Source organism: Conger conger, chromosome 4 (genome assembly GCF_963514075.1).
Source record: "Conger conger chromosome 4, fConCon1.1, whole genome shotgun sequence".
In the NCBI taxonomy this organism is placed as follows: Eukaryota; Metazoa; Chordata; class Actinopteri; order Anguilliformes; family Congridae; genus Conger; species Conger conger.
Genome location: NC_083763.1, coordinates 10323624 through 10338528, shown reverse-complemented (window position 1 = coordinate 10338528; position 14905 = coordinate 10323624). Strand labels below are relative to the sequence as shown.

General features: G+C 49.3%; 1 protein-coding gene across 1 annotated transcript in view; it reads left to right on the top strand.

The window, feature by feature from the left end:
- polrmt (polymerase (RNA) mitochondrial (DNA directed)) overlaps positions 1-13993 on the top strand; it is a 61576-nt gene extending 47583 nt beyond the window's left edge. Inside the window, 6 exon segments of the mRNA XM_061240479.1 lie at positions 831-883; positions 4660-4755; positions 5133-5205; positions 7326-7417; positions 9502-9554; positions 13111-13993. Coding sequence (XP_061096463.1) covers positions 831-883; positions 4660-4755; positions 5133-5205; positions 7326-7417; positions 9502-9554; positions 13111-13160 — 417 coding nt within the window. The 3' untranslated portion in view covers positions 13161-13993.
- The last annotated feature ends 912 nt before the right edge of the window (positions 13994-14905 follow it).

Below are 14905 nucleotides of genomic sequence, written 5' to 3'. Positions count from 1 at the left end.
GATGGTCAGAGGAGAAATGACCGCTTAATTTTTTGGCTTTTCATCATTTTTGACGATGGCCTCATACTTGGATGGCGATGAGTTACCTTGATGTGGTTGGTGACGACAGTTGCATTGCTGGCGTTTAGCAGATGTGTCTTGCACAACTTTAGCATCTTTATTTAAGTATCCATTTATCCAGCTGATTATCTACTGAGGCAATTCATTCCATTACATTACAGTTATTTAGCTGATGCTTTTATTCAAAGTGACTTCCAGTTGACTAAGCATGGGACAATCCCACCTGGAGCAATCTGGGGTTAACGGCCTTGCTCAAGGGCCCAACAGCTGTGCGGATCTTATTGTGGCTAAACCGGGGCTTGAATCACCAACCTTCCATGTCCCAGTCATATGAAATAGCCACTACGCTACTAAGGCCCTCAATTCTGCATGTACCTTGCTCAAAGGGTACTGCAGCAATGTTCTACCTGGAAGCCCAGTTCTCTTAACCTTTATACTATCCTGCTGCCCGATGATGATGATGATGATGATGATAATGGTGGTGGTGGTGGTGGTGGTGGTGGTGGTGATGATGATGATGATGATGATGATGATGATGATGGTGGTGGTGGTGGTGGTGGTGGTGGTGATGATGATGATGATGATGATGATGATGATGATGATGATGATGATGACGACGACGACGAGGCTCATGATGAAAATTCTTCTTCTTTACGTTTTGTCGTTGTTTTGACAGAAGTCTTTAATTAATTATGAATGTCCCAAACATAAACCCCAAATCTTCCTCTAACCTCTTCCCCCGCAATGTACCCTGTGTATTCTCTCCACAGCTCCAGACTCACATGCAAAGCATGCATATCAAAGTCTCCAGCAATACCAGCAAGTGAGTGCTCTCCTCCAGCCCCCCCCCCCCTCCCCTCAGACACCCAGGCTCTGCGGGACGAGCATACGCTTCTCCCCGCACGCCTCGCCGCCCGCCCTGGTTAATTATTCATCCTCAGTTTCACCGTAGACCAGCGAGCAGCGCAATCGAATTCCACCGCCTCCATTACGGCTCCAAGCTCCCGTCCCCCCCCTCCGACTTCCCGCGGAAAACGTCCGCGTTCCTCCCCGGCTCGCGCATTTTCTTTCTTCAGAGAGCCGTGTACTGTGTGTACATCTTGGCCCGTGAATGAATTACGCCTGCATTAGCATTCAGGGCTAAGGCCTGCGCTGCATATTTCACCCTCTTAGGCTCTCATTCATTTATAAACACGCCTTAACTCGTTATCAAATTGTCATGTCGCACGTGACCTTTCGGTCATCGGGAATGTGTGCGCTCTCTCTTGTACATGTCTCGGAAAAAGGAGCGCCTTGCAATTCCGATCAAATCAAATCAAATTTCTCTCGCTTCGCTTGCAGTATGTACAGTAAGTCTCTCGGGATAACAGCGGCTGCTAAACGGCTAGATGTGAACGTAAAGACTAGATGTGAACGTAAAGGCTAGATGTGAACGTAAAGTGTATTTACGCAACCCTGTTCACAACGTATTTGTCCCAATGTGCTATAGAGCAGACCTGGGGCCTTAAACATCCACAGAAGTCACCTCGGTCCTGGAAAGCCACCGCTGATCTAATTGATTAATGGTGTAATGGGGGTGTTTGGGGGACGCAGCCGCGCCCCAACGATTAAAGGCCCACTGACGATCCTGGCTGGCATTTCTACCAAAATGTCACGGCTGAGTGTTCTGTGTGTCAACTGCCACCGAGGACCCTGGTGAATGAGTGATGAGCTGTTCCTGGGATTTCGAGACCTCTCTCTCTCTCTCTCTCTCTCTCTTCTGTTTCTCTCTTGTCTTTCTTTCTCTTCCTCTCTTTCTTGCTCTCCCTCGCTCTCTGTCTTTCTTTCTCTCCCACTTTCTCTATCTCTTTCTTTCCCTTTCCCTCTCTCTCCCTCTCTCTCTCTGTTTCTTATTTCTCCCTGTCTCCCTCTCTCTGTCTTTCAGTCTGCCTCTCTCTGTCTCCGTCTTTCTGTCCGTTTTTCTCTCTCTGTCTCCGTCTTTCTGTTTTTCTCTCTCGGTCTCTCTCTTTTGGTTGCTCTCTCTCTTGTCTTTCAGTCTGCCTTTCTCTCTCTCTCTCTCAGTCTCTCTGTCTCTCTCTCTGAGTATCTCTCTCAGTCTCTTTCCATCTCTCTCTGTAAATGAAGGCCAAACGTGGTCGTGTTTGAGATAGTGCTCTAGCACCGGCTCTCCTTCCTGCGTGAAACCAAACAAAAACATTTTAAAAATCTCCTGTCATCATCACGCTGCCTTTTCTCCGTTCACGTTGATCTGTACCCATTTTGCAGCGGGTGCAGAGAACTTTCCAGAAGTTTTCCCCAACCACTTTGGAACGCGGCGACGCAGCCAGCCGTGCGCACTGCAGGCTAGCGAGTCGATAGCGGTAGCTCCCACGCCGGGGCACGGCAAGCCCCATGCCGGGTCCCAGCTAGGGACCCCCTCTGGCAGGCTGTGTGTGGAGGACGGCCTGCCCAACCCCACCCCCCAGGGCGCCGAAACCCCCCACGGCTTACCATCAATCATCTGCTGAGAACAGCAGGGTTAGGCCAACCACCCCACCACCACTCTCCAAACTCCGCTTACTCTGTGAATCTGCCGAACAGGGCCAGTACTTTTCCGTTACATAATAATAATAATAATGAGTTCTTTTAGCTGATGTTTCTTTTTTCCAGTGGACTAAGCTAAGCAGAAGACAAAACTCTCTGAAGCGGTGCAGGGCCTCAAGGGCCCGACAGCTTTGCAGATCTTATCCTGGCTACACCGGGTCTTGAACCACCAACCTTCAGGATCCCAGTCATGTACCTTAGCCACTAGGCTACCGACTGCCCCATCCATCCGTCCATCCATCCGTTATCTAGCCTGCTTATTCCTGCTTGTCCTTAATGTTCTATGAGGGTTTTTTTCAGTTAGTATATTTAAACCTTTTTCTTTTAGTTTAGTTTTAATTGACCGGAATTCTTTTGACCTCTGTGCCAGCCAAACTCTGGAGCCCGAAAGGCAATTTCCATTATCTTTTCACCTCCTTGGTCATTTCTGCTTGCGTGGAACGGTGCGCCTTTAAAATGGTGGTGGGGGAGAGGTAGGAGCGCTGCAGGGCAGCCTGTAAGCACCTCTCAGGGGGGGGGGGAAGTGGTGCTGTTTCGGACCGCACCGAGCCGACATCACCCTTGTGAGGTGCGTCAGTACCTCACAGGCTGTCAGTTAATGTGCTGGGTTGGGGTCTCGTTCTGGCCGCCCTTCCACGTCCGTTCGATTATCCACAGTTCTTTCCCGCTCCTTCTCTCCCTCTCTCCCTCTCTTTCCCCTCCTCCTCATCACTCCCTCCCCCCTCTTCTCCCAATCACTCCCTCTCTCCCCTCCTCCTTTCCCCATCCTTTCCCACCCCCCCTCCCCCCCTCCCTCCATCCCAGGGCGGCCTGTAGCGTAGTGGTTAAGGTACATGACTGGGACATGCAAGGTCGGTGGTTCGATCCCCGGTGTAGACACAATAAGATCCGCTCAGCCGTTGGGCCCTTGAGCAAGGCCCCGTAACCCTGCATTGCTCAAGTGGAGGGATTATCTCCCGCTTAGTCTAATCAACTGTAAGTCGCTTTGGATAAAATCGTCAGCCAAATTACACGTAATGTAATGTAATGTAATGTCCCCCCTCCTCCGCCCTCCTCCCCCCTCCCTGCGTTCCATCAGTCACAGACAGTCCTTGTGTCTCTGGGCTTCCAGAGGCAGGGTAATTAGCAGCTCAGAAAGGCCTCGTTAGAATTGACTAAATAAATGATGAGGCCGGCAGCAGCGCTCCCATGACCTCCGATCTCCGGCCGTTTCCCCATCTCCTCGCGCGGCACCACGGACGTAACAGCGCTCTTAACGGCAGCAAGCAGCTGGGGTATCCGTAATCTCAAGCTGCCTGCTACCTTTTTTTATGTTAAATAGTAAAATTTCACACTCTTTTTGTTAAATTTGTGAAATCGTAAACTCTCCAGCTCTCACGCCTTACACCCCTTGTGGACCAGGGCCTGGGATTTTGTAGCCCCGTCTGTATCACTGAAGGTGGAGCCGCGTCACGTGCAGTAGCTGGTGAGGGACGGCTGTAGCTTTGGCTCTCCTTTTCTGGGTGAAGCCAACCCCATTATCCTTTCCGTCCCATTAAACTACAGCTCCCAGAGAGCATTTGCGTGGCACAGGCCCAGGCTAATGAGGATAATATGCATAGGCGTTTTTTTTTTTTGTCAATTAGTTTGAGGTCAGGCACACTGCTAAATCCAAAATATGTTTTATCAGCCAGCGAAGATCAAACATCGGAAACAAAAAGATTATTTATATATTATAACACAACTGCGCTGTAAGGACACCTGCACATCTGTCAAGTTGTTTCAGCCGCTTCCTCTTTGTTTTCTCCTTTTGCTGTCAATTGGACGTGACGTTCCTATGGAGTTACACATGAAGTGAGACGTGGTGGTGGTTTTGGGGGGGGGGGGGGGGCTGGTATTCAATGTTGACTGAGTTATGCCAGTCCTGGAGGGCTGCTGATTGAAAGGAAACCACGAATACCAGCAGACACTGCGGCCCGCCAGGACTGGAGTTTGACACTCCCGCAGTCTACTTGAACGTCTCTCTTTGTGCCGAAGGCCCGACACAGTGAAACAGAAGAATGCCTTTCCCCCAAACTTCATCCATTCCCTGGACTCCACCCACATGATGCTGACCTCCCTCTACTGCCTCAGGTAAGGGCGAGAGATCCTGTCCCCTTCTGTCTCACCTGTCGAGATCCTCAACACTACACATACAACCTATAGCCAGGTAGCTAGGTTGCTTGACTGGGACCCAGAAGGTTGTTGGTTCAAACCCCAGTGTAACCACAGTAAGATCCGTACAAGGCCCTTAACCCCACATTGCTCCAGTTGCGATTGGCCCCTGCTTAGTCTAATGACTGCAAGTCGCTTCGGATAAAAGCGTCAGCTAAATAACTGTAATGTAATTTTTAAAGCTATCATGAACCAACTATTTCTTTAACTATCTGCATGTGATTCATTTACAGTTTGGCTTTATATACTCCTAACACTTAACACTCTCTCTCTCTCTCTCTCTCTCTCTCGTCCAGGGAAAAGCTTACCTTCGTCTCTGTCCACGACTGTTTCTGGACCCACGCCGTCACCGTGGATACCATGAATAGGGTGCGTACAGCATAATTGTTTTGTTTTATTTAGAAACCCCTCAGACCAGGTGGGCTCATGGTAGGCACAGCGTGTACACTCGATCATGCCTGGGCCAGTCACAAAACGGCAAGTTGGTTTTTTGGAATGTTTTTTTTCTAAATTCGAAGTGAGACAAGAACTACCATACTAAATTATATTATACTAAATAAAAGACTGACTGACGAAGGTATGGTTTCCTCCCATGGCGTCCGGGACAGCCATTCTGTCCATTCTACAGTCATTATTGACTCAGGCTACAACCCCAACACACCCACCAAACAGGCGCAAACATACCTCGAAGCCTGTTGCAAAACGTTGCACACCGTTGGGAGGAAACCCATCGTTCAACCTGGAAACCATAGCAAAACGTAGCGAAACGTGTTCTGATCGAAACGTGCGCCCGGTCACTGGAACTAAAAACGACGGACGCAACGGAACAGCCAATGGCAAATAGCCAAAAACCTGCTTTGTGCTCGTGAGAACCTGAGCACGCGTTTTCAGTGGCGGTAATTGACTCAAAGATAGGCAGTAAAAAAAGAACCATACTCAGGGGGCCTCGGGACCGAGTCGGAGAACTTGTGACGTCTGCTCCTTCCTCGGTAAAAACTCGCACGAGGCAGATATTCCCCGTTCGGAGCGAGATAACGGCTCCCCTCGGCCCCGGGCGATGTGCTCGGTAATGCCTCTCTGTCCCTGGCGGGGCTCTGTGTACTCGCCTACGTCAGGGCCTGACCACTCACACACGGCTTTACAGCTGTTATAATCCGCTGCTGCCGTATGCCGGGTGATGTCAGAGCCGTCCATTATGAAATATGAATTTCGCAAGCTCTGCCCCCCCCCCCCTCCCCCCGCTCCTGGCTGTCAGCAAGACTAATTTGAGGAGATCGGCTGTAGTGGAACGCAAAAATTACCATAAAACAATTTGGGTGGATTACCTTGCGCTTAAGTGGCGAGCGCGGTTAGTAACCCCCCGGCTCTGTGCAGCGGCCGGGCTAAATTGGTTCTATTTGTAGCGGAGTTGTTTCTCGTTAAATTGTGAATCGATACTTCCGTCTCACGCGCAGACAAATGGGCAAACGGGGGGGGCGGGGGGGGGGGGAGGGGGAAAGAAAACCGGAAAAACAGAAGGGACGGGGTGAGGACCTGTAGTCGCTCTTTGAGCAACTGGGTCAGCTCTCTCGCCGCTGTGTGATGAGGGCCGTCACGCCGCGCTGACCTTCCTGAAAGCTAACAACTGGGTTTCGCTCCGGGGACGCGGCAAATTGTTCCGACTAGCGGCAGAAGTTAATGACCCAACTAGTCCCATCTCCCGCGTGTCTCTCTGCAGGTTGTGTTTGTAATCTCACCCCCTCCCATCCCCCAAAACCTCCAAATACACCCCCCCCATACCCCCCATACCTCCTTCTCCCTTTCGTCCACAACTTCCACTACACAGCCCGGAGACTAGGCACAGTTTCTATAGACCGGTGGTCTCCAACCCCGCTCCTGGAGAGCTACTGGGCTTGGGTACTGTTTATACTGTTTTCACCTTAAAATCAGGACCAGGGTTGGAGACCACTGCTATAGACTCTCCAGATACTCTAGTGGTGTTCACTTACCATGTGAAGTTGTCTTAAAAAAAAAACCTCTGCTATTTGACTTAAAGTGACTGTAAAGGTACATTTGTGAATGGCTTCAGGGAAAGGAGGGAAGTGGGGTGGTGAGGCAGTGATATGTGTGTCATAGCTAATGTCATTACTTTGAATGGATATTTGGTGGATTTGTTGTGGATACACCCCTCTGTGATAATTTATGGTTGTTTCAATTATTACCCCTTCACAGTCGCTTGCTTTCAATTACTTTCAACTCGACTCAGAAACAAGGCACAGATTATTTAGTCTCCAGACTGTTTGCCTGCCTATCTAAAATGCACACATGGAATTAGTCGCATTAGTCACCCGATAGCTGTGAAATAGTCGGGCATAAAAACCTGTGCCAAATGACTTGGCGCAAACTGCAAATATTCAACTCATATTCTTGAGTCTGCAGTCTTGTGTCGGAGGTCAGTGTTGACGCCGGGCGCTAACGAGCGGGGCGCTGTTCTCCGTTGTCCTTCTCAGATCTGCCGGGAGCAGTTTGTGGCCCTGCACAGCCAGCCCATCTTACAGGACCTGTCCACCTTCATGGTGAGGAAGTACAGCGATAGAAAGCAGTGAGTCCCACCCTCCTCTTCCTCCTCCTCCTCCTCCTCCTCCTCCTCCTCCTGCCGCCTACAACACGGACCGTTGCCATGGAGTCGGTCAGCTTTCGCTTGTGCTATGTGCGGCTGACATACAGTGCAGTACAGCGCGGAACCTGACTCTTTACACACCGACACCCTGTGGAATAGCGCATGCTGCAGTAACCGTAGGCTTGCTCATTGCATGCCGGATAAGAGAAGAAAAGGCTTTTGCAAAGGCCTCTGGGACATGGTCTTCCTGCCTGACTGTCAGATTTGTTTAGTTTTTTTATTCCGTTTTAAGCTATACTGTGTGCTTAGAACTGTCAAAACAGGGAAAGGGGTTATACAGTATGTCAGGGGTGGCCAATCTCATCCAGAAGGGGCCGGTGTAGGTGCAGCTTTTTGTTCTAGCCCAGCGCTGACACCTGATTCTGCCTACCAATGTCTTGATTGAAGACCACCATTACATTACATTACATTAACGGCATTTGGCATTTACTCTACGTACAGTTGATTAGTCTAAGCAGGAGACAATCCTCCCCTGGAGCATTGCAGGGTTAAGGGCCTAACGGCTTTGCGGATCTTATTGTGACTACACCGGGGATCGAACCACCAACCTAGTGGGTCCCAGTCGTGTACCTTAACCACTACACTACAGGCCGCCCCCTGTGATTTGTTAAGTTGTTAAATCTGCGGTTGGAGTGCAGAGCTCAAACACAAAACCTGCACCCACACTGGCCTTTTTCGGATAAGATTAGACTGTTCTATGTGCAGCTGACACACAGCCTGACTGTTTCACACACACACAACCTGTGGAATATGACATGGGGCACCAACCGTACTTTTAGTTTTAACTAAGCATCGTATCTTAACACTGTCACACTTACTATACTTAACACTGTCAAAACAGGAAAACGTTATTTAGTATATGTGTGTGTATTTACATTGCCTATTATAAATAATATAATATGTGCCTATATTTCTACACTCAGTGATCACTTTATTAGGTAAGCCTGTACACCAGCTTGTTAATGAAAATATTTAATCAGCCAATCATGTGCCAGCAACTGAATGCGTAAAAGCATACAGACGTGGTCAAGAGGTTCAGCTGTTTTTTCAGACCAAAGGTCAGAATGTGGAAGAATTGTTATCCAAATGACTTTGACTGTGGAATGATCTCAGAATCTGCTGATCTCCTGGGATTTTCATGCACTACAGTCTCTAGAGTTTGCAGAGAATGGTGCAAAAAACAAAAACCATCCAGTGAGCAGCAGTTCTGCGGGCAGAAATGCATTGTTAATGAGAGAGGTCAGAGGAGAAGGGCCAGACTGGTCGAAGCTGACAGGAAGTTGACAATAATACAAATAACCACAAATTACAACAGTGGTATGCAGGAGAGCATCTCTGTACACAGAACGCTTCAAAGCTCTAGGTGGATAGGCTATAGCCGCAGAAGACTTGAGTCCTAAAAAAAGAAGTCTTAAAAAAATTGGTCTAATAAATACCTAATAAAATGCTCACTGAGTGTATACTATATAAACATAAGCTATTAAGCATGCAAAGGCCTTAGGCAGTGCATACTATCATAAAGGAACGGTTTAACTGCATAGTATTAATTGTTTTAACAGTTGAATTTGAGCTCATTATGTGCACCATGCAGAAGTCAGGAAAGTAGCGGTCTGACGAGCCACACTGCGGATGACCTTCAGGCTGCTGCCTCGTTAGGATGTTTTGGAAAGACAGGCGGCTATATGTGCATTATTAAGAAAAGCGGCGGTTTCTGTTCTTCCGAGTGACCTGCGCACTGGCTAAAGTGCAGGGCTGCTGCTCCTGGAGTGGGCTGTTTTGGCAGTAATTGGACCCCCAAGGCAAACGTTCCTCCCCAGAATCCCAGCCTGGTCATTATCAGTCCGCTCAGCCGACGTGGCTGTGTGCTGGGAGCTTAGGGACACCGAACTTCAGCGCCGCCCCCCCTCTGCCCGACTGGCCGGGCCCCAGAGCTCCTGGGGCCGCAGAGAGAACGCAGGAGGAAGGAACGGGAAATGACATTTTTTGTTTTTTTTGTTTTCTTCCAGAGGCGCCAAGAAAGCGAAGGCTATCGAGCTGTTCTCCAGGGTCCCCAAGACGGGTAGGTCCCCCCCCCCGCCCTCGTACACCGTGTTGTCACGTGCGTTGTCACGTGCGTCGCGGCTACAAGGCTGATCGACGTTGAGCCGTGACGTGGCCACTTTTCAATCTGCAATAGATCCGTGTTCCGCGGTTATTGAATCACCGGCATGAAAAGAACTAAAAACGTACATTTCTGCTCCACTAATCGACGTCATATCGACCTACATGACCCGCGTTGATTCGAGGTCCGAATGACGTCAAAATGTTCGGTGGGGTTGTTTCTCCCTCATTCATCAAAAGCCCCTTTGTCACATCGCCCTTTGATTAGCACGTTAGCACGGTTTCCGCGTGGCTCTTTATTTATAGCCAACAGCGCTACAGAAGGTATACACCTCTTGCGGTTTTTTCCATTCGCCCCCAACCAGCGTCGTCATTAATCACTCAGCAGGTTCTTAGCACCACCGATTAGATCATTTGTTTAGGCTGATGATCGTTAATCACGTTACGGCGTTATCTGTTGGGTGTGATTCCGGCGGAATCTGCAGCAAGCTTCCACCGTTGCCTCTGTGAATGGCCATCATTCAGGCCCCTAGCGTGAAATGGACCGGGCGCGGGTTTTGCTGATAACGTTCTCAGTCCAGCAAGTGGACTGTTCTTTATCGATTAATTGGTCCCAAATCAGGCCGAATTGACCCTTCGAAGAGTAGGTTTGTTGGAAACCTACTAAGTCGGTTTTCTAGAACTCCCATTGCTTTCCATTACCAGTTGTGATTGTTACATCAGAGTTATTCGAGAATTTGACGGCACGGTGGCACGGTGCATAGCACTGTCTCTTCACAGCAAGAAGGTCCTTGGTTCAAATGCCAGCCCAGGCCTTTCTGTGTGGAGTTTGCATGTTCTCCCTGTGTCTCCTGGGTACTCCAGTTTCCTCCCACAGTCCAAAAGACATGCAGGTTAGGCTATTTTGGGGGGGGGGGCTTTAACAGGGCGTTGCTGCAAAAGAGCATGCACGCTCGGTCAACTTACCTTGTATAAATAAAGGTTAATAAATAAGAATGTTCAGCTAAGGATATTCCAATCACATATTTGTGCTCTTACGCTTTAAAGGGTTAACTCACGGTTTGCCTGCGCTGTTTTGGAGCCCTGCACTTGCACACGTGTGTTACACAGAGCAGTGGAACCACAGCCCTACTTTTGTGAATTGTTTAACAGGATTGAAGTAATAAACCCATCGAGATAAATACAGATCACGTTGCAGTCGATCAGATAACATTCATGCAGTCTGCAGGTCGCTTTCCCTGTGCGGCGGTGTGGTTCATTTGGCAGTAATCGCATTTCTGCTGGTTTTTTAAACAAGCGCCCCGAAAGGGGGGCATTGGTATTCCGTGGGAATGGCGGTGCTGATGAAATGGGATTTCAGAGGGGACGGGGCGAGCTGTCCGCCAACTCAGCCATGGCGCCCTGCTGCGTGACCTCCTCCTCCCACCTCTCCACCAGGTGCCAGAAGTCACCTTCAGAACGTCTGCTGAGAAGCCTTCACCTGCCTGCCTGCCTGCCTGTCTGTCTGCTTGTCTGTCTGTCTGTCTGTCTGTCTGTCTGTCTGTCTGCTCGTCTGCCTGCCTGCCTGCCTGCCTACCTGCCTGTCTGTCTGTCTGCTTGTCTGTCTGTCTGTCTGCCTGCCTGTCTGCCTGCCTGCCTGTCTGTCTGTCTGTCTGCCTGCCTACCTGCCTGTCTGCTTGTCTGCCTGTCTGTCTGTCTGCTTGTCTGTCTGTCTGCCTGCCTGTCTGTGTATGTGTGTGTGCGCGTGCGAGTCTGTGTGTGCTTGTGTGTGTGTGCCTGTGTGTGTGTACTTGTGTGTGTGCTTGTGTGCCTGTGTGTGTGTCTGTGTGCGCCTGAGTGTGTGTGCCTGTGTGTGCGCCTGTGTGTATGTGTGTGTGTGTGTGTGCGCATATTGCATGCATTGGTATATTCCAGTGAAAGGGACTCGCTGAATGAAGACGTTTGCGGGATGGGGAAACTGACTCAGTCTGGGGTTTAGGGAGCTCCTCTGGGTCTCCACCGTCTCCGCAGCGATCAAAGCTGTGCGCACGCAGCCTGTCAAGTGCTTAACGCTGCGCCGATGGGCGGGGCCTTTGTCAGAACTGTGCGAAGTCACGGCTCCAAGGTTCGACAAACTCCTACGCCGGATAAACAAAAGATTATAATTCAGCGTCCATTTTACAGGTTTATTTGGCACTCAGCGGGGGGGGACACACACACGCGGTCTTCGCGGAGCTGCTTGCTGTCCTGCGTGGTGGTGGGCGGCTTTAGGGCTGATTTAAAGAGCTGTTGACAGAGAGAGATGCTAACTACTGGTTTCAATGCCACGCAGTTTTCCAATTACTGGGTATGGCTGTTCTCGCAGGGTTACCTCAGCAGGGCGGGCGCGGATTCTGCTTTCGCGGTGCCGTAGGTGTGGGATGTAATGCGCTTTAGCGCGGTTGTTTTGTGGCGGTATAGCGTGAAACATGATTCCCTCTGACACGGCTGCGGTGGGTGTCTGTGCACCTGGAGCAGGCAGGTAGGCGTATCTCTGACCCCCTCTGTGCCAATTCGCTGACCCCCTCTGTGCCATTTCGGCATTTCTGGCTTCCAGGCCTGTTGCCATCGCTTTTTCTCCCCTTGTCTGCCAAGAGTTGTTTTCATTTTGGCGTAACGAGACTAGCCACGCGATTTTGAGAGGATAGAGTTGCTCTACTGTGCGATACTGTGCGAGTGGTGTCATTCATTTGATAATAATTTGACGAGGCGTCCGACCACAACATTTTATATTTCTATGCTGCTTGATTTTGTTCAGGAAAAATCATCAAATGACAACATTTCCCAGAATGCCATCTGATTAGCATACATTTGTAATCTGCATGTACAAAGGAAAGAAGAAGGCGAGAGGAAGCACAGGGCTGATGGGAATTTCCTGTCCTCCGATCTCTAGGGTTAACAGCAGTACATAGCACCGCAGGGCTCCATTTCGTGCTACTGTACCAGGGCACGGTTTCAGAGAAAGCACCAAGTGCTGCTATCTCAGGGTTTCACTTTAAGAGGGTAGAGATCGATGGTCTCCAACCCAGGTCCTGAAGAGCTACGGGGTCTGCTGGTTTTCGTTGTTGATTACACGGTTATCTCACCTCACCTGATTGCCTGAGTCTCAACAGGGTGCTGATTTGAAGGTGAAAACAAAAGACCCAGTAGCTCTCAAGTGACCAGGGTTGGAGACCACTGGTATAGATCAATAGCATATCAAGGTAGTTTGGGGAGTGATACGGTCAAAAATGTGGGACAACTCTCATAGAAGAAATGATGCACCCCTGCATTTTAAGTCATTTTCAACCCAAAGGAGTATGCAAGAGACATGTCTGAAGAACAAGCCTAGAATTCATTGAAATTTGTCAGTACATAGGAACAGCCTTGTCTTTCTAGACTGTCTAGGTGTTGCAGTAATATGGATGCATTTCAGACTGGTTACAATGTCATCTGGTTTGTTTTGATCACCATGCTGCCTAACTGAGATCTTCTAATAGCTTTCTGCTTGTCTTCAGGTGATTTCGATCTTCAGCAAGTGAAGGACTCCACTTATTTCTTCAGCTGAGAGGGAGCAGACACTGCAGACGGCCTTGTCTCCGTCAGCCAATCGCCATATCGATCCCGTTCTCTGCCACGCACCCGGAGTGGGTGGGGCTGTGACTGTGAGCCGGGCATGGCTCAATGATCACCCCTCTCTCAGGAGACTCTGCACTTGAAAAAAAGGAACTGACCTCCGGCAGCCATCTTGGTTACTGTAGATGTTTTGATTGTTTGTCTGCACACGTGTGACTGTGTGTGGGCGCGCACACGGGTATGTGTGTATGTATATGCAATGTGAGTGTGTGAGTGTGTGAGTGTGTGTGAGTGTGTGAGTGTGTGAGTGTGTGAGTGTGTGAGTGTGTGAGTGTGTGTGAGTGTGTGTGCGTGCGTGTGCGTGCGTGTGCGTGCGTGTGCGTGCATGTGCGTGTGTCTGTCCATCTCTCAGGCTGGAAGGATAACCTCTCCCAGACCGTGAGGTGGAGATACTGAGCTGGGAGCAGGAGTTCAGCTCAGCCGGTGGGGGGCGGCGGAGGGGGGTGCCCTCACCCCTCAATCCCTCTCTGAAACGCCACGGCGATTAGCCGCCTGGTCCCGGCTTCCATCGATTCGGGGGAACCTGGGAAGAGGTCGCCATTTTGACATTTAAGCTGGGACTTGATTCATGGTGCTTCTGAAGTTTCCGGAGGAGACAGCTGGTCTACACATACTGTACAGCGTGGGCCGACAGTCAGCGGCCGGCCTCTGAAAGTGATACTCTTCTGCGAGACTGACTCACGGTTTTTCCTCCTTCCTCCTCGCTCCCGCAAGAGACAATGAGCACCTAGCCAAGAAATAAATATTTTTTAATCTACTTTCAAATCAGTAAGATTTCCATTATTTGAAATGGTAAGTTAATACATTCATATTTCAAGTCCATGCATGCATTGTATACCCATGAGATTAAGCCAGTTGCTATTGCGTTAGTTTAGCGACTGAAAGTTGCACATTTCAGGTGTCATTATATATGACAAAAATATATTGCTAAAATAAAAGAACGGTCATGGGTTTCAAATGCTCTGCATGTGTCTATTGACATTATACTACGGCCCGTGTCTTGAGTTGAGGAACTGATCAAGGCCTCATTTTTATCGGTCATCTGATTGTAATGGAATGGGACGTCCAGTACTGTCAACAGCAACGCGCGTGATGTGTGAAATACAGTGCTCGACCATTTAATCACGCCAATGAAAAACGGCATGATGAATGAGTCTCTGCTGACATGTCTGGTTCAGTTGAGGATGCACACTTACGATGGATAGGCTCAGTCGTGGTAGCAAGCAGCAGTAGTAGATTCAGAAATGGTAGCCTTTCAATGTTGTTTTCAAAGTGGAGGAAACTGGTATTGTCATATATTGTACATATAATTGCTATGTCTGTGTGTTCATTTTTGAAAGAGAAACTCAAGTGAAAAATAACACTTGGTGATCGTTTAGTGCTTGGGTGCTTTCTAGATCACTTGAGTGATGGTTAGACAGAACTGGCCTGTTGGCACTCCTGCTACACAACCCAATGGACATTAACATCTCGATACATCACTAATGGAACAATGTGTTGGCGCCTTCAATGAGTCAAATGACGGGTTGGAAATGGAGGCATGTATGGCTGTGAGGAAGGTAAACAACTACGGTAGGTAAACTATGTCTCACTCAGTGTGGTTACAGTCACCTATACATCTGCTGGGTCCACTGTGGCATCTGATCAGTTGCGTAGAAAACTAGTGTCGTAGCTTGA